The sequence below is a fragment of the Aquila chrysaetos genome, chromosome 13 (assembly GCF_900496995.4).
Source record: "Aquila chrysaetos chrysaetos chromosome 13, bAquChr1.4, whole genome shotgun sequence".
Taxonomy (NCBI): Eukaryota; Metazoa; Chordata; class Aves; order Accipitriformes; family Accipitridae; genus Aquila; species Aquila chrysaetos.
In genome coordinates, this window is record NC_044016.1 from 35,602,795 (window position 1) to 35,621,978 (window position 19,184).

At 45.1% G+C, this 19,184-nt stretch overlaps 2 protein-coding genes across 6 annotated transcripts in view; one reads left to right on the forward strand and one right to left on the reverse strand.

Moving 5' to 3' along the window:
* Positions 1-847: 847 nt before the first annotated feature.
* AP3M2 (adaptor related protein complex 3 subunit mu 2) lies at positions 848-9,878 on the reverse strand. 2 transcript variants are annotated; one of them, XM_030036199.2, is made up of 8 exons: positions 9,467-9,868; positions 7,040-7,211; positions 6,359-6,496; positions 5,731-5,816; positions 5,064-5,197; positions 3,952-4,159; positions 2,958-3,102; positions 848-2,531 (listed from the first exon to the last, which is right to left on the reverse strand). In XM_030036199.2, the coding sequence occupies exons 1-8, from the start codon at positions 9,737-9,739 to the stop codon at positions 2,431-2,433; spliced, it is 1,257 nt and encodes a 418-aa protein (XP_029892059.1). In that variant the 5' UTR covers positions 9,740-9,868; the 3' UTR covers positions 848-2,430. The 2 variants fall into 2 exon arrangements, with proteins under 2 accessions (XP_029892059.1, XP_040984450.1); XM_041128516.1 differs by lacking the exons at positions 848-2,531; positions 2,958-3,102 and adding an exon at positions 3,114-3,294 and having other exon boundaries at positions 9,467-9,878.
* A 4,392-nt stretch (positions 9,879-14,270) lies between these two features.
* The window catches only part of KAT6A (lysine acetyltransferase 6A), a 52,871-nt gene continuing 47,957 nt past the window's right edge, over positions 14,271-19,184 (forward strand). For all 4 annotated transcript variants that reach the window (XM_041128511.1, XM_030036194.1, XM_041128512.1 and 1 more), the window contains exons 1-3: positions 14,271-14,397; positions 16,343-16,392; positions 16,506-17,276. In XM_041128511.1, coding sequence (XP_040984445.1) covers positions 16,674-17,276 — 603 coding nt within the window. In that variant the 5' untranslated portion in view covers positions 14,271-14,397; positions 16,343-16,392; positions 16,506-16,673. The remainder of the gene's footprint in view (positions 14,398-16,342; positions 16,393-16,505; positions 17,277-19,184) is intronic.

Genomic DNA, 19,184 nt, shown 5'->3' on the forward strand with positions numbered 1-19,184 from the left:
TTTCCATCTCTACAACAGCAGCTTTTCCTCCTTATCCTGTTTTTTCCCCTTCTTGTCCTCTTCCAGCACAGAGCAGCACCATCTTGAGACAAGGTCTAAGACAATGACTACCATCTGCTTGCAGCTGATATTGTCGCACTCAAGTTCTTTCAGAACCCAACATCAGCATTTATTGTAACTGAAGTACACAGCTACACCTCACATTTCCCCCAAAACTCCTTATATTGCCTACCAAGTTACCTCACTGATGTTGCTCTCTGCTTCCCTCTTCTGCCCTGCTTCATCTTTCATTCCATAGGAACTTGCAGTCACCTCAGACTGATACAGAAAGCTTGTCATAAGGGCCAGACACCCTTATGCATATAAGAAGCCTTTCAAGATCTCAAGTAACATGAATCACTTCAGCAGGAAAGAAAAGATACTTTAAAAAACAAAGCTACAAAGCCAAAGGACAATATCAGTACTTGAGGAGCAGGAAGGTGAAGAGATATTTCATTGTCTTCATAATTAAAGCACAGCCCTTAGCCTGCTACCCAAAATCCTACCTAGTAAACAACCTAGTAAACAAAAATGGTTCAGCTGCATTCCTAAAGACAGTTTCACGGAGGTTCTAGGAAGAGCTCAGCACTGCTTTTGGGAAACACTAAGAAAAATTACCAAGAAAGTAATTCATTTTAGCTTTTCAGACAGTGACTTAGTCCCAAGCTTACAATCCCAATTGCATAAAGACATTTATCTCCCTAAGGCACCCACTATCCACAATCCAATTGGCATAATTTACCTTCCTCCTCAAATACCAAATGTATTTCCTGTAAAGCCCACAAAAACCACTCTGAAATGACACAGATGACATGTAAAAATGAGTTTTATTGATGCCCTTGGTGAAGGTTATATTTGCACTGAACATGCTCAGCAGTAAGGCTACCTGCTATGGCATTCATCGGTTGCACTGGAACTTGCAATTCCACAAGCAAGATGCCACTCATTCACTGCAAGTATCCACTGCATGCAAACCACAATGTATGTTATCCTTCGTTTAGGGTCACCTTGTTCTGTTCACAAGCATGAAGTGCACATGCTGGACTCCACAGCCACCTGACAGATGCTGTAGTCACAGGTACAGCAGGTTAGGGACAAGTTCTGCTACCACAGAGAAAACACATTGGCATCTAGTGGCCAAAGAGCACATTACAGACAATATGAACAGTGCAGATGCCTCTCATTTCATATTTATGCTGTACAGAGAGATGCAGCACAGACTGGAATGGGCAGATGCAGCAACAGCTCCTGCAGAAGAGATGGTCCCAGTGAAAAATCCAGCATAGGCTTGAATCCATCTGCAGAGCAGCTGATTGGTATAGGAACTGGAATGAGGTAGGACAGCCAGAAACACTACAAAGGTACCAGGACACAATTATCTCAAAGACATCAGTGAGCAGGAGAACAGCAGTATCACCTTCATTTGTAATAGGCAGGCAGAGACAAAAAGAGGTTCCAACAAGTTCCTAGGGAGAGTGATCATCTTCATTTAGCCACAGCTTCAGTTTCCATTGGAGTGCTACGTCTCCACAAAAATTCTCCTGCCTCTCTGTCTCTTCCCTGACTCCCCAAAGAAGCTAGGAGAATCCCTTCCTTCAAATACTGACGAAATAAGAGAAGCAGAATTACATTCAGACGTCACCACCCATCAGTTACCAGATCATATGTGCTACAGTCAGCTCTTCATAGGATTCCATACTAAGATTTGGATGGGTTTCCAGTCTATCTCCAGAGATTCAAGATACGTGATGACCAAGATGGCTTATGAAATATCTAGAAAAAGCATCCACTTCTTCCCTCTGTGGCACCATCCCCAATCTCAGACTTCTTAACGTCCCATCCTAGGTGGGACAATCTACCTTTCCACTTCTTCCAGTCCCTTTGAGGCAGAATGGCTAGGTGATCTCTCTGCTGCCAAGAATTATACAGCTTTCCACCCTAACGCTAAGTGAGGGAGAACGGCAGATGCCGGACCATCACACTGAAGGTGAAGTTTGTGGAAATTCAACTTTGTATCATCTACAAAGGGATAAAAAGCCAACTGAAAATATAAGGAAGAGGAGTTACAAAAGGCAATAAATGCCTAGAATTTCCTTTAAGACAGCAAAATGAAGGTGATACAAGCTTATATAGCTGACTCACTAATCCCAAGGGACCTGAACGCCTCTCCCATCTACCACTGTTCCAAATGATTCAGACTCAGCTAGGGATGAGATGGTTCCAGGTCAACCTTACTTCTCCCTGCTCCCCAGCACCCTAAACACTGTCTCTCCTGCTCATGTTACTACAGGCAAGGGAGCAACCCTAAACAGATGGATGGGGTAAGAGGCTGCATCCAACAGCCAGGGACAGGAGAAACAGAAAAGTGCTCTTCCTCACTATCAGGATCCTCTAGGTTCGGACTTGGAACTTGCCAGCCTTAGTCATGTATTTTATCCCCTTGAAGGGCTTGTACTTCTCCCCATACATGTCCAAGCGATTCACCTTCAGTCCTAAAGGCAAACAAACACAGCATAAGACTAACTGCTATCACAAAAAAAGCAGACAGGCCTTCAGGATAAAGGAACATAAGATCATACTAGAGGTGCAGAAAGCATAGGGAAAGTTTTAGCAAGCAGCAAACAGAATGGAGAAAAGCTCTGACTGCTCATTGTCAGAATCGTTCTTTACAAACACATCCATACCCTAAAATTCTTTATACATCTGTAAGCACAAAATGCAAGGAAATGTAGATAGGCTGTTTCACAGAGCATTGAGAGAACAAATCCGTGTATCTGTAGTCAAAGCACACAATTTTTTCACTTGAAGAACGTGTTTCAGATAGAATGTACTTCAGAAGGCCTGCAGAGCTATTTCAGCTACGTGAAGAGTGAGCACTGATAGAGAATATTCAGCTGCTTTACCTGACAGTCACTTACCAGATATAGCCAGCTGCTGAATTTTAAACTGCAGGTTAATGGTGGGGTTTTCATCTGGTTTTGATGCCCCAGCTTGCAGGCTCACACTCCCCTTCAGGCTTGGCAGCTTCTGGGGGTTTATTTTCCCCACATCCCATGACAACAACTTGAAGGAACAGAAAATGCAGCATTGAAACAGAAATGCTGTAACACCCTCTAAAGAAGAGTCCCCTTCCAATGACAGCTTTTAATGTTTCTTTATGGAAAACATCTTTGCCTTAGTATCTTGCCTTTCGTATTGGACAGACACAGTACAGGCTTAAGGAGCAGCTGCCTCGGACCATTGTACTCCCTCTCTCTTTCCATGGGAAAAAAAAGCAAAAAAAAAAAAAAAAGCCTACCATGAATGATATTTCCACTGCTTGTGCTACAGGCCCCATTTCTTATATTTAACAGTGACAAAAACAATGCAGAATTGCCTCCTTTCCAAGTGGCTGAAGCACTGTTGCTTGAGGCTCTACTGTGGGTAAACCACCAAATTTAAGTTTGCAAGAAGAAAAAAAAAAGTGAACTCTGACAGAGAATCAAACAACAAAACCAGAACACCCCAAAACAAATCAAAACCCACTAACCAACCCAAATCCTCAGTGTCTGCAAAGGACCAAGTCTAACTTGCAGTGCTAGGCATGACAACTAGATAAGCAGAAGTTTGTAAAGCATTCACCAGACTAATGCCTCATCATACAATACCAGTTCTTGGATTTTCTGCAAACACCAAGCAACCAGAACTACAATCCACCCAGACACTGAGCTATTTGTTGTGGGGATTAAGACAACTTCTAGTATACAATTGTCCAGAAAAAGTTCTTAGCCCAAGAAAAGATACTGCCTTCAGAAAAGCAATGTTCAAGGAAGTGTTCATGTAAGCACGAACAGGTCAACTTCATTTGCTGAAAAGTAAAAAAGATTAAAAAAAAAAATAAAAAAAAAATCTAATTTCTCTCTTTCCTCTCACCTTTGTAACTGGATCAAAGATATGTGTTCCCTGAGAGGGCGTGAGGGTCATATTTAAGACACCTTTTGGCATCTGGCTAGTAACCATCACTCCCTCTACAGTCTTCCCCATAGTCTGCTTCGGCCCCACTGTGATCTCGAAACGTCCCAGCGAGCTGCTATCACGGAAACTGATGTTGTGTTTAACGTAGACAGGAATTGCCACAAGACTAGAATAAAGACATGAACAGAAAGTCCTCGGTCAATCTCCCGCCTTCGTCTTTGCTTTTCCTGATTCAGTCCTTGCCTTCTACACTGAAAACATTGGAAACCAAATTTCCTTAAAAGGGAAGGAAATCCTGTGCTCATTTGTTTGATCTAAGAGCAAACTCAGAATCCTGTTCTCAAGTCTTAATTACACTTTTTTTAATCAAGCTTGCCATATCTTAGTTTTCGACCTCTCTACAGAACAGGTAACTACATCCAGTATAACAGGAGACTTGAGCAAAGGATGAGGAATATTTCTGCATGTCGCAAGCAAGCTGGTAAGTAGTTGGTAGTAGCTGGTAAGTAGTTCCAGGCAGTGCAGCAGTACTTGAACTTCATGTTTGTGCTTTTGGTTGGATTTCCCACTCATTTTCACCTACTTGAGATAAGTCTGACAAAGTCTAAGAAAACGCTCTAGCATCTGTAACCCCAATTACTACTTGGTAAGCTGCTTCTAGAAAAGAGTGGAAACAGTAGACGAGAACTTGTAGTTCTATTAAAAGGGATGTCAAAAAACCAACAAGATTACCAAACTATCTTGTTTTATTCTAAAAGTTTTTTATAAACATAGGAAATCAACAGCTTGATTACTCCATTACTGCCTGATTCTTTCCCTCTCTAGCTTGTTCATCTGCTACCAGTCTTTGAAAAATGCTGGCTGACCAAAAAGAAATGACAGAATCACTGCTCCAAACAAGGAGAAAACGTGTTTTAAAAAAGGAAAAATGCAAGTTACCTGCACCTCTACTTAATCTGGCACCACATGCCACCTGATCTTTAAAAGCAATTCCTCTCCCCCTGCCCCGCCCCCCCCCCAGCCAGGAAGATCCAAATTTCGTAATTCACAGCACTACATTCATCACCTACTTCTGAGCACTGACATGGTAGGAGAGCAAGCGAAAATTTCCATCAGGTGGAATGAAGGAGAGTATTCTCTCTGACTCCCAGCGCTTAAAACGCACACATGGATGAAAGCTGACATCATCCAATAACCGAGGGTTCTGAAATAAAAGAAAGTCACAAGGTTAGTGAAGGCAGTACTACTTAAAATAACCTCTTCTTCTTCTCAGTTTTCTATCCGTGAAGGGCCTACCATTCGACATGCTCTGTCCACTTGAAGGTATCTACATTCAGACGTGTTAAGCTATTTGATGCTGTACATCTGTGTGATAGCAGTACTCAGGAACCTCTATCCTATTTCAGAAAATTTAGTCATGTCAAACAATTACATTGATACATACTCATAAAAAAGATGGCCCTTCAGGATATCTGCATAAAGCACCACTGTATCTCAGAAACTTAGTCACAGCACAGACTAACAATGCTTTTAAAGAATCTGAATATAAAACCTTTAGGCTCAAAGTTGCTGACATTCACTATGAGTTTCCATTGTCAGTTCTTTCTCTTTTTGTTTGGCATACCCAAGTTCTGATCTACCAGAATCCATCAGCGTGAGACTGAGATCCTAGTAGCAGGGCTGGGAAACCCTTTTCAAAATACTTCAGTAAAGATACGTCCTTGAGCTTTGCTTTACCATAAAGGAGAGGGTAAGGTCTGGCATCCCAGTCAGCTTGACACAAGCATCGATCACCCCCTGGATTTCAGCAGTAATCGTGGAACCTGCAACAATACAGTAAACATGGGAGGTTACGTGAACCTGATCAAAATAATCCCAATGTGCGTGGAAAAACTATCAATGGGGAGGAAGGAAATTTATTGTCTTTTTGAAATGTCATGGCTCATTATGTTGCCCACTCAACGTTTTTCTTATTCCCAATGACTTCTAGAGAAGATGCGTACAAATAAGAACCACTGACACCAGCAATGTCCGTTTTAATGGCCAATGACAATAGCTGCCAACTCTAACAAAACTACGATGCATGAAACTAAGCAGATAGTGCTATGCGCAATTTTCACTCACCTTCTGTTTTCCCAATACAGAATTGCTTACAAGACCTCAGGAACAAGGATAAGTGAAAACCTTGGTACCTCTCTAAAGTTTTTGACTGAATAGCACCTACAAGTTGGCAGCATTGCAGAGTAACAATAGGAATAGAGCTTCCCACACTTAGATGAGGGAACCCCTCTTTGAGAACCTGAATCTCTCTTCAGGCACTATCAGGACAAGTTACCCTCATCTTAGCCAGAAGCAACTTCCATACCCGATTTGTCAATGATTGCATCTATCTCCTCAATCACATCAAAATACGCCTCATTGTTGGTATATTTTACACCAGTACGTCTCCAAGGCACCACTGATAGCTGTCCAGTAGGAAGCTGGTCACCCACATTAGTGCTTCCTGGAAAAACAAAGGCAATCACAACAACCGCAAAAGTTAGACAGTGCCCCAGAACAAGTCCTTGGCCTGATATAACTTAATTGTAATTAATCCCCTCTTAGAGAAAGAGAACCTCGATCTCTTTGTAGGAGAGGAATTACTCTTCCAGACTCACTGTATTCTACTATTTACATCTCTCTTACATCCAACTCTAAAACATACCACAATAAGGCATGGGGAAGTGTAACTAAAAAACAAAAGAAAAAGCCACCCCAACAAAAAAAACCACACCAAACTAACTCATCCAGGAAGTCATGTCATGGCTGTAACTAGAAATGTAATCTGTCCATTTCAGTTAAAAAAAAAAAAAAAAAAAAGCAGCTGGTGCTGAAACTGGAAGGAACCTCAAAGCAAAGCACCAACACAGGACTCCCCCTAAATACACCTACGCTGGGGTCTAGAATGGTATGGGACAACTTAAATTTTCTTCAGCTATATCCTAATTTACTTATGCAGGAATATTGCCACACGGCCTCCCCAGTTTATCTTTTTGTTTCCCTGTACCTGTGATGGTGTTGACAACTGTTCGCAGGATAGTGGGAGGTTTTATCAGTTCCTTAAGAATATTGGACTCTGTTGCCAATGGAAAGCCATTGTCCAGCATCTCCTCCAGCACCTCATAAACCACCACAACATTGTCCTTGATCATCAGCTCTGAACAGACACCAAAATAATCCTGTGCAAAAGAAATAATTACTCAACAATCTCTGAAGGAGTCTTAGTGATCATTCAGTTCAGTGTTGTCCCACACAGAAATAAATCAAGCCTCTTCTTGGAGGAGGTGAAACAACACTGAACCTCCATGTATTAGTACAAGCACATCAGACAGACTGACCAGTCCAACAGACATGCACAACTCTAAGCGTACCCCTGCCACTGTCCCAGCAAGCTGGCAAATCACCACATCATCATATGCTTTTATTTCCTTTCTATATAACAAGATTCCCTCTGATAGCTACGAGATTTTTTTTAATTAGCACTTGAAAGTGGCTCAATAGCAACCGATTAAGCAGCAGTATTAATAAGAAAAACTTACTTCCCGTGGCCACTACTGACTTGTGTGCAGTGATGCCTTTCATTAGACTCCAGTATTATATATACTTCCTCAGCTGCCCTAGTCTTTACCTACAGTACTCTCAATATTTTAACCATGCAGCACTGCTGTTTGAGGAATTCAACCACTCCGCATCAAAGCTCTTCCTGTACTTTTGTTATAAAGCTCGCATACATATAGGCAATAGTACAATTATTAACTTCAATTCTGTAAATATCTTTTTAGAATTTATTTTTATGTGAAATATAGGGGAAGCACAGCTTCAAACCCTCTGCATATTCTACCTAAGTCCATGTTTGTTTTACAGGAGAACATTTCTGAAGTCCGTCTAACATGCTACCAGCGTTTTTTCATTCTGATATGGCTTGGGGTGTACAGACTGCTTACACATACTAAGATGTATTAGACTAACAGCAGAAGTCCAGTATTCTGAGAAGGCTGAAAAATAATTCTATCCATGTAACAAAACCCTCCTTCCTCATAATTTAAGAGGTGTATAAAGCAGAACCTTAGAACGTGAATCATAAAAGATCCACAGACCAGTTTATTCCCCAGCTTGATTCCTCTACTGTTTCTTCAGGTCCTACTCCAAAACAATAATTAGCAATATTAAGGTTTGCAGTAAAAATATACCGAGTCAAACTGTAAATCTGTAACACAATGCAGGTGTATAAAACTAAGTGGACATCCTTCAAGATTCAGCATATGTTATGGGAAGCAGTCCCAATAATTCAGCAATTTTTAAAACTGAACATTTAATTTTATTCATAGTTTTACTCTATGGGGACTTCACGCATCTTTCTGGAGAGCGAGCAAGTGCACGCAAACACAAACCTGAGCTTCCAGTTACTTACAGCAATTAAAGAGATCAGGCATCCTGCACAAAGCAGTAAACTGTGACACTAGAGAATCCCTAGTCCTGCACTACACTGTTTCTTTTTCAGACATACCAGATTTTAACATATGGCCAAGCCAGTGAAGACACACTCACACCTTGGCCCCTCACAAAAAACAAGACCTAAGTGACTGACATAGTACATTTTTGGCCTGAACAGCCAATCCACTCCCTGAACTCAGTGAAACATAACTCAGCCTACACTCACATTCTGATTGGCATCTGGAAGCAAAAGCTCACATGATACTCGTTTGACCAAGCACCCACATTTCCTCTATTCTGGTAGGATGCTGGTCACAAGACATTTCAAATCCAGACTACACAATCCTGTTGCTGGCAGGCAGAAGACGGACATCTTCGCTATTTCCCTAAACTGACTGGCAGTCATGTCAGCTGTAGCACAGAGGGAATATGGCTGCTCTGGGGCAACTCCTTTGACTCGCTTCTTTAGGAAGCAAATACACTTCCAAGAAATATCACTAGATGTAAGCGCATGGGTAGGTTGTCACTAATTGACTAAAGCGCACAGCTATGAATCACAAGAACTCCTCGTGAGAACAAGGCCAGCTTAGTCTTAGTTCACAGCTCCTAGAAGAGACAAGGTTGCGAAACAGAAATATAAATCTTGATTGCTGGAAGGTCCTTCGCTGCAAGCATAGGCTGACCTTGAATCCATTGTCATCCTCGGCAGTGCGTTCCGAACCGCCGCAAGCCCTCGAGACCCACTTTAGATGCTCGCAGGTGCAGGATGAGGATTGAGAGATAGGAAAAAGAGAAAACTAACTGCCGCTAACTTGAGGGTCTCCCTTTTCTCCGCCCCCGCCCCGTTCTCCTCTACCACACGGCAGCGACCTGGGGCTCTTCCTCTTCTAACCCCCTCGGCACACATCAACTAACCCCTCAGCTAAAGCAGAAGCAGAGAGCCGCTCCGCGCAGCCCTCGCCCCGCCGGCGCTCCCCCTGCTCGGCCGCCCGAGCCGTACCTGGAACGTATCAACGACGCGGTGCAGGAACTCGATGACGAAGAGAGGCGGCACCTCGCTCTGGATGACGGCCACGAAGAAAATCTTGTGGCGGTAGACGCTGAGGAGGTAGTGGTGCGGCGTGGGGATCACCGGCGGCACGTTCTCCGCCTCCGAGGCCCTCTCCTGCGCCTCGAAGAAGTAGTCACAGACGGAGCGGCTGACGACGCTCTTCCAGTGCTTCTCCAGGAAGATGTCCCCCGAGGCGTTGATCAGGAACAGGCTGTGGATCATGACTGCGGCGGGGCGGGCCGCACGACAGGGCCGTCGCGCAGCGGGAGCGGGAGCCGGAGCGAGGCCTCCCCTCCGCGCTCGCGCTGCCTCACAGCGCCCGCCCCCTCGCGCCCGCCTCCTTGCTCTGCCACAAGCCCCACCCACCCCCGGCGCGCGGATTGGCAGCGCCAAAAACTCTCCCCCACCCCGGGCCTCTCCGGGCGGGGTTCGGCAGCAAGCACTCTGATTGGGTGACCCACTAACAGCCACGCCCGATAGGCCGAGGAGAGGCGTTCGGATGATGACGCAGTAGAACGGCACGCTGCGCTCAGCTTCGATTGGGGGCGGCAGACGACTTCGGGAACGCGCTCAAGCAACGCCCCCCCCCCCCACCAGCTGAGGCGCCCGAAAGGGGCGGGCCGCCCCAAGAGCGCGCGCAGCGAGCCCCACCCCTCCGCTCCCAGACAACGCAAGGCCCGGCAGGGGGCGCCGCAGGGCACTCCCCCCCCCCCGCCCCGGCCCCGGGCTGGAAGGGCGGGAGGCGGGTTCAGCGCGAGGCCTGCCCGCGGCGGCGCCGCGCCGCTCGGCGGCAGCCGGTTCCCCGCTCACCGCCCGGGGCCTTCGCGAACTGCCGCCGGCTGCTCGGGGAGGGGACGGTGGTAAGAGCCCAGGCGCCTGGCACAGGCAGGCTGCCGCATGTCCCCCTTCTCCCCGGTGCGAGGTGCTCGCCCAGGCTGTCCGGATGGGGCGGTCGGAGCTTGCACCCCGCGTTGGAGGTAACAGAGCCTGCGGCCTTAAAAACGACGCCTGCTTCTAAATTTTTTTTTAAGGGTACCCCTTTTTAGGGTAGACAGCTTAGTATAGTATATAAAATGCCTTAAGTAACCCCGTTTCTACACTGAGGAGCAGCTAGTCGAACGTTTTCCACTGTATTATTCTGCTGGTTTGTTCACCACAGAGCAGTAACGCGACTGAAAACACAATCCAGCTGGCGCGAAAATGACAATTGTCATGCAAAATGCATCCAAACTATATGCCAAGTGATTCCTATGCATAATTAGAACAGGTGTTTCATGTTCGTATAGCAGATCTCTGGACTTCCGAGTCAGGCAGATGCCATTACAAATAATCCTCCGATTTTACTGCTCTGCTGGGAACAAACATAAATACAAGAACAACAAAAAAGAAGTCCTTTCTATCCCATTCAATAATAAGCTGTCTAAGCATACAACCTTTATCACAGGGGAAGGAAGGTGACTGCCTGCTGGGTAGGACTGCTGCATAAGCATCGAAAGTCTTTACACCTGACTATGCTTCATGATTATGGGCCAATCTTTTAAGCAGTTATATCACCAAGTCTGTAAGATGAGTAAGCTGAATGGACTGATTATGTCAGAATGCTAAAATCTGCACAGTTTAGAGTTTTTATTAGATCTTATTTTCTATTGATACGTTGTAGATATTTTTCCCTAAAAATGGTGCAGAGGTCCATTTATTTACTCTGACATTACCTTTTAATACTACTGCATGCATACGTCCTTATTTAAAGTATTAGACAATTCAACATGCACTAGATGAGCTTTTTGCTACAGCAGAAAATAATGGAGAAATGACCTATATATTAATTTCTTTTACAGTCATGATTTGTATCAAATGCATTTTTTAAACATCAAATAATGTTTTTTAAATGCCTAATTCAAATTACTGTAACGAATTACACATTTGAGAGCAACAAAGGGGTAATAATTTGTCATTTAGTTACAGCACTTCTAAATTTAAAATAATTATTTATGATTTTAATATAATCACTTTACTTTTAACACAAAGGTATCATAAAGATTATTGCATCAGTCTATGAGGCTCTTGGAGACTGTATTAATGGGAGTCATATAGGCGTCACAGACAGAAAGCAGCAGCACACAGTCAAATTCACCACCAACATAAAGCCTTTACAAGTTCAGTCCTCCGAGAAATGCAAACCTTTCTGTTTTTAACCTGGACCTTAAAATCAACAGTCATGGGACCTGTCTTTTCAATACAGGCATTTCTTTTTTGTCTCATGAAACACAATTCAGTTTTGACTGTGTCATACATCGTTTAAAAACTGCCATTTCCCTCTGCTTGCACCCATAATCAAAATTGTTAGTATTTTACCCAGTTCATGATGTCATCACTTCTCCATTTTTTCCTGCAGTTACTTCAGTTTCTTTAGCCATCAAGAATGTTGGTGCCAATACAAAACCAACCATAGGGTAATTAATTATTTCTGCACACCAAAGGAAAAGTTTGTTGAGAGAAAAGGGGAAATATGTTTCTGCTTTAAAATCAGACAGGCTTATGGAAGTATCTTGCTGGCACCTGCAGAGAACAATTTGCAGTTACACCCCTGTTTACTGCTGCAGAAATGCTGCCTGGCTGCTTCCAAACTGTGAGCAGAAAGATCATGTTTTGTTATGAAAGTCAGTCTCCACAGTGGCTCGGGAGCTTACATAAACTGCAACCTAAAAGGAGAACATGGCAGAAGATGCTGCCAGAACAGAGTTTAATTTTGCTGGTTAATTTACTGACAGCCTGAAAACTGCTCATTGAAGGGTACTATACTTCAGTTACAGTACATGAACCCCCAGAGAAACCTAAGCACAGTCAAAGAGCAGTGCTACACAATGGTGTTGCCATACCACGCACTGTGTCTATGATAAAACAATTCCTTACCATCTGTAGTTTGCCATATGCAGGAATTCTGATGATTTAACTATTAGCCTGTGCTGCAAAAATAAAAAAGAAAGTAGAAGAAAAGCAAGGGTGCTAATAATAACCTACTGCCAATTTTGAAACAGAATAGAGTCTACAGGCTGATACTCTGTGTTGTAGGAACGTAAGTGGGTTTCACTGTTATGTACTGAATCCTCTTAGTCTTGCTTTACTTTCTTATCTGGAAATTACGTTTGTATCTCCATTAGCTTTTCTGAATATAGCACCACAGCCTCGAGGCACTGGAAGCCATGCAGCATAGAACCACCAGAATTTTGAAGACTTAGGAAGAGGTGGGAGAAGAGATTAATTTGTAGAGAGAATCCAACTCTGACAAGACAAGGCCAGACCTCTGTAGTCTACATGGCAGAAAGAGAACTGTTTGTACAGCACCTTGTGCAATAGCATCTCAAACTCCATTGGCTTCAAGTAATAAGTAACTCGCTGAGAACATTTAACTTTCACACTGAAAAACCTATACTGTTAAAACATCAAAAGAGTTTCTCTTACTCAAAAGAGAAATTTCTCACCTCAAGACACTAAACATAGCCATTCAGAAAACATCACAAGTTTGCTTTATCAACTGTCTCCATGACATTTCTTAAGATTTTATTTTTTCTTTTCTAAAAAGGGAAGCTCATATGAAACTTCACACAATAGTTGTCCTTTAAGGCAATGGTGAAAAATGTACACAGAGCTGGTAAACTGAGCCAGAGGTTAGAAGAGGTTAGAGAATTGCATGCACCACGTAGCTATTCAGGGTGGATAACAAAATGAGATTCTTTCAAGCAAATATAACCTAGGATAGAACGCTGTAAAATGAGAATTTGCTCTTTGCTCGTTTCTGCCAACTTTCAGCACATGCTAGTCCAACATTACGCCTCTGCAGAGCAAAAGAGAACCGTGCTGTTCTATAAATCAGCCAAGGGTGGACCTCTGTTCTTGGGCAGACCCCTTTTGATTCCAGTGACAAACAGCCAGCACTGTGGAGCCAAGACCAAAGTATCTAGATAGCTCCCAAGTTATTTCCGTGTAGAACAGCTAATGTTTTGGCAGCGTATTTTCACTCTACAAATTAAAATGTATCAAAGACGTCAGAAAGTTACACAAATTACCACGCAAAAATGCCTCGGGATACAGCAGTCTTTAAATGTGCGCAGCTGGGAGGTACAGCAAGGCATACCCGCTCCCCAAGCTAAATGGCATCATTATTTCAGAATTCCGCATCACTTCGGTACCTTTAAGTCAGAAAACCCCAGAGTCACCGTTCCAAGCGCAAGCTTAATTAAGCCTAAGAGGTGGATTTCCTACCTCAGAGACTACAACCATCTCTTACCAGAGTACGGCCGTTAGCCAGAGCCCTCCCGCCGCCCGGCCGTTCCCGCCGCCCGGCCGTTCCCGCCTGGTTCTCGGCGGCCGGAGCAGCCACTTAGCCGTACCGTCGGTCGCAGCCTCGCGGTTTCGGAGCGCGGAGGGCTCCCCGCAGCCGTAACGAGACCCTCCCCGTCGGCAGCCGCTCTCCCGGCTCCCGCCCGAGTTCTGTTTCCAGTCAGCCTTCAACCGTGCGCCGCCGCCGAACCTTCCCGCCCCGGTCCCGCGCTACTCTACCCACATGGCGCCGCAGGCCGGCCCTACGGCAGCCGGCCCCGGGGCGGCGGCCCCGCCTCTCACCGCCGCGCGCTCCCGCCACAGAGCCCGGTCTTTGCCGCAGACCTCCGTCTACCGCGGCTCTTGCCGGCGGCGGGCGGCGGCCGCTCCCGCCCCGCCGCGCTGTTCCCCGCGCGCGCCCCCGCCCGCCGCCGGCTGTTCCCCTCCCACGCCCCCTCCCCCCGCCGCAGAGCTCCGGACCCAAGATGGCCGCCGTGTCAGTTTCGGGCTTCGCCGCCGTCCGGCCTTTGCTTCTCGGTTCCCGTCTCTCGCAGGCCTCGGTAAGTAGCGCTGGCGGGACCGCCCCGGCTCGGGTGCCTGGCGCCGGGGAGCTCGGGGACGGGCGGTTGGCGACCTCCGTGGCCTGGGGAAGGGGAAGGCCCGCTGGGCGCTCCAGGCTCGCGGCCTGTTCCGGCCCCGCCGCCGCTCTGCGCCAGGCCCGGACCCGGCCGCCCGCTCCCCTGGGGCCCGGCGGGCCTACACCCTGGGGAGGCGGCGGCGGCGGCCACGGCACGGCGCGGATGAGGCGGGCGGTGCAGGCCGGGGAGTGTGTGTGTGGGGGGGGGGGGGGTCGCGGGCCGAGCTCCTCTCCGGCTCTGGCGCGAGAGAGCGCGGCTGAGGCGGGCGCGGGCCCGGGCCCGGCCGAGCCGGTACGAGGAGCCGGGCTGCACTACCCGTCTCCGGGGTGGGAGGGGGGTGTGTGAAGAGCGGTGTGGGGCCCGGCTGGCTGTCGGGGCTGCGGCCTGCGCCCCGTTTCTCCCGATTCCGCTGGTGCGAGTCCCTCGGCTGAGGCAGCGCGCCCCTCGGGGGGGAGCGGAGGAGGGGGGGGGGAGGCGGCCGTGTGCGGGGCCTGTCCGGGATAGGGATGGGGACGAGCGGTAGCAGGTGCAGGGGCCGCTTGTCAGGCAGATAGCGAGGGAGTGAGCGACCCGGCGTTGGGACCGTCCCGGTCTCGCCCCGGCCTGGCCGGGCGGTTACGTAACGTCGTGCGCACGGAGCTGTGCTGGGGACAGAGCACTGCGTCCTCCGTGGCCCCGGAATCCTATAGCGTGCTGGGCACCCCGGGAGCGCAGCTTCGCTTCGCCAGGCGGGCAGGTCCCGGGGACCGTATTTCCCTCTACATCTGTTGTTCGCGGGGTGAAAAAACTCTAGGCGAGCGCTGCATCCTTTTCGGTCTAAACAGTAGTTCTGAATCTTTCCAGTACTGGCTGTATGGAGCTGTGCAATTGAGTCCGATGTCTGTATGCAAATGCGTTCTGTGTGTTGGTAAATTCTTCAGTACTTACTAGAAAGCAGAATGGGAGAACTGTGTTGACGACTAGCTCGTGACTAAAACTTCCCTTGCAGAAAACCATTATTCCTTTTAATAAACAGTTTATAAATTCTTCTCGGATAGTGTACTTCTGCAGTAGAACTTCAGCACAACGTACTGTTATCACACTTAGAAAAAGTCTTTGTTAAAGACAACTAAAGGCTGTGAAGTAGAGCCTCCTACCCTTCCATCTGCATCTTTAATTAGCAGTGTCGTAAGCATTCCTTCTTCATTGTGTATGGTCACCTGTTACTTTGTCCTCAAGTGTTTTCAGTGTGCCTCATCTATACTGAAGATTATAATGTTGTATTCTTCTTTTCTATGGTCTCTGAAAGTGGAACATTTAATTACAATCTCCAGCTGCGTTTCTTCACTTTTTTCCTTGATGGAACAACTGTCATAGCTTTTCTTAGCAGGAGGGAATCAGACCTATGATTACGCTCCTGGAAGAGCTCTGAAAGTTTCTTGCTGTTTGCTCAAGACTCTTGGCTATTCCCACTGCTTTCTGTTGAAGTTTCAGGCAGTGTCCTCCATGTGCAAAAATGAAGAGAGCTGCTGCTTTTTTTAAGATCTTTGTTGTGGGTTCCCCCCCACCCTCCCACCCCCAAATATTAATTTAGGTTGTGCTCAGCAATGATATAGAACTTGGTATAGAATTTATACTGACTTATGGATTGAAGTAAAAAGGGCATGCTTTTTTCTCTAGGTTGTATGGAGTTATTTCAGTGTTAAAGCATGCTTTTATTAGTAGTGAAGATAAAACCTTAAGAGTTACTTAAGTGTTTCAGAACTGTAGTAGTGCGTTAAAACTCTGCTATATGTTTAATGAATTAATGTTGGCTGCTAATTTTTTTCTTTTTTTCTTTTTTTCCTAACTGTTCTTTGGAAATGTCTCTCTCCTTGTTTTCTTCTAGGCCTAATGTTACAGTTCTTCTGATTGTGAGTGTGCAGACCAGAAGCTGAGGTGAGATATGCTGAAATCTTTATACCTTTGTGGAAAAACTTTCTCTGAAGCTGTTATGGGATTTATTGGAAAGAATGAGGAAATTTCTAATTGTTTTGCTTTCCTCTCTTCAGTGTGAAAACAAATAATGTTTGAGAAAGGAGGAGTAATTCAGAACAGAAAACGTGTATGCTATGGTTAGCTGGTTCCCATCATTCGAGAATCTGTTTTCTCATTGTGTGAAACTTGTTCAGCATCGGGATAAAGGATAACGACTCTATGGATATACAGAATTTTTCACCATGGTAAAACTCGCCAACCCGCTGTATACAGAGTGGATTTTGGAGGCAATCAAAAAGGTAAAGAAGCAAAAACAGCGTCCTTCAGAGGAGAGGATATGCAATGCAGTGTCATCTTCGCACGGTTTGGACCGCAAAACTGTTCTGGAACAGTTAGAGTTGAGTGTTAAAGATGGAACTATTTTAAAAGTCTCCAACAAGGGTCTCAACTCCTACAAGGATCCTGATAATCCTGGGAGAATAGCACTTCCGAAGCCTCGGAACCATGGCAAGTTGGATGGTAAACCAAACGTGGACTGGAATAAACTTATCAAACGGGCAATTGAGGGCTTGGCTGAGTCTAGTGGCTCATCCTTGAAGAACATCGAGCGCTTTCTGAAAGGTCAGAAAGATGTGTCTGCATTATTTGGAGGTAGCGCTGCCTCCATTTTTCACCAGCAATTACGATTAGCTGTCAAACGTGCTGTTGGCCATGGTAGGCTCCTTAAAGATGGACCTCTGTACCAACTCAACACTAAAGCAACCACTAATGCTGATGGGAAGGAGAGTTTTGAGTCTCTTTCCTGTCTCCCTCCAGTGTGTCTCCTTCCCCATGAAAAGGATAAGGTAAGACCCAGTTTGCATGGGCATTTTCTTGTGATTGATGAAATGTGTCAATACAAAGTTGCAGTTTGAGGTCAGTGATTTGTTTAACTTGCATCTTGTAAGTTAGAAATGACTAATGTGCATTTAGGATCTTACTGTGTCCAAATTTTAAGCGTGATCAGAGGAAACATAATAAATTGTGATTAGTACTTTGGACCTGAAAACTACAAATGAACCACTGTGGGGAATTTACCTCTTAACGCTTCTGTACAGCAGGATTGAATGTATGATAACAGGCTTACTATAGTTAATGTTAGCAAAACATAGGAAGTAGGTCTCCTCTCTTTAAGGTGAGGTGGATTTGCAAAGCGAACTTGAGATCATCTCTTATTTTCACATTTTTATTTGACTGCCAGTTTGGCTTCTTATTTGAATACAGATAACCTAGTGAAGTGCTGATTAGCAATTGCCACCTAATGCTGTCATAGAGGCTTTCTTTGTTCACAATGAAAAAATCACTTTCTGTCCCAGAACAGCTTTGTTGTGAAATAGGAAGAAAAGGTATATAGGATATAGCAGTTGAAGAGTGAAATCAGAGGGCACAGAGAGTGTGGAAGTGCTGGAATGAATGCTTAGGGACTTCTATTCCCTTTTGTGTGCCTCTCCCACTCTTCTTAAATATAGTTCATAATAGAAAAATACTTTGGTTTGTATAGTTTTCTCTTATTTTTATGCTTTTTTCCCATTCTTTCTTCCATCCTTCTGCACGCCTAAGGTCTTTGACCCTCCACTCCAACCTCAAGATGAAGTTGTTTGAGTGAAATTCATACCCAGTCAGTATCTTTCCTGTCCTTGTGCTACTGTGCACGCATAGTAAAACGGAAGTCTGTCTTTGTTTATTGAAGACCAATTTGCCAGTGATTCCTGTCTTTGCACTACTAGTCTCCAGTACTTCTAGAACGTGAAAATTACTTTTTCTATCAGTAATAGATTTTTCAGGAGTGTTGGAAATTTTTTGTTGTTGTAAATACCCTCTTCAGGGATGAGTTCTTTGAGTGTGTGCTTCTCGTGTCTTTTCAAGTCAGCTTTGCTCTGTGGTGAGAGGGCTGCTTTATGATCTATTAGGGTTTGAAGACTTAAAACTACTGTAGGAGTCTTCTTCCTAAAAAAAATCTGCATAACTGCTTTATCACCAGTAAAGTTTCTCTGAAGTTCTCATTTAACTGTGGGAGCTCTATTGTGGACGCAGTACTTAACTAGTGAGAGCGTTGTGTTGTGACCTGGTGGAACATAGGAAGTAAGTATTACTATGCTGAAAATTCCAGCAGCTTCCTCTATCCTTTTTTCAAGTGTTCTGTCTACAAATGTTTCCTATGTATTTCTCCAACTATCTGTAATGAAATCAGTACAGCTGTAAACCAGTATGAAAACTGGATGTAAACAAGCATGGCACATGAGACAGCTGGATTGAGAGTGGTAGTAATAGTGGAAAATATTAGCTGTGCGTATTATTATTAACACAGTATGTTTCGCAGCCTATTCAGTCTTCTAATGTGCCAAAACTCGGGACCAGCTTGATATTCTTTCAGATGAAGTGTTCCCTGGGGTTTTCTTAAAATGGGATATATCAGAGTGGTGAATGATAATATGGGCTACTATAAATACTGAATTTGGTCCAGGGTTTGTTTTTTGTCCCCTGGAAAAATATGTGTATCAAGTTCTTGTGTGTGCATAAATATAAATGCATGTGCACATATATATGTATGTGCATTTTGGGCTGTTAGATATGCTCCCTAATTCCTTTCCACCTGCTCAGGTCTGAGCAGCTTGAACACTACAAGGATCGTTAGTAACATAAGAATGCACAGTAGCTATAGCGGAAATTTTGCAAGGAATTTCTTCAATAAATTCTTCTGATTTTTTTTTTCT

Bases quoted from the DNA above. Each gene is read 5' to 3' on its own strand.
- AP3M2 (XM_030036199.2), bottom strand. From the start codon at position 9,739: ATGATCCACAGCCTGTTCCTGATCAACGCCTCGGGGGACATCTTCCTG. The intron at 7,212-9,466 runs GTACGGCTCGGG...TCTTTTGCACAG, and splicing joins GCGTCGTTGATACGTTCCAG to GATTATTTTGGTGTCTGTTC. The intron at 2,532-2,957 runs GTAAGTGACTGT...GTTTGCCTTTAG, and splicing joins TCAGCAGCTGGCTATATCTG to GACTGAAGGTGAATCGCTTG.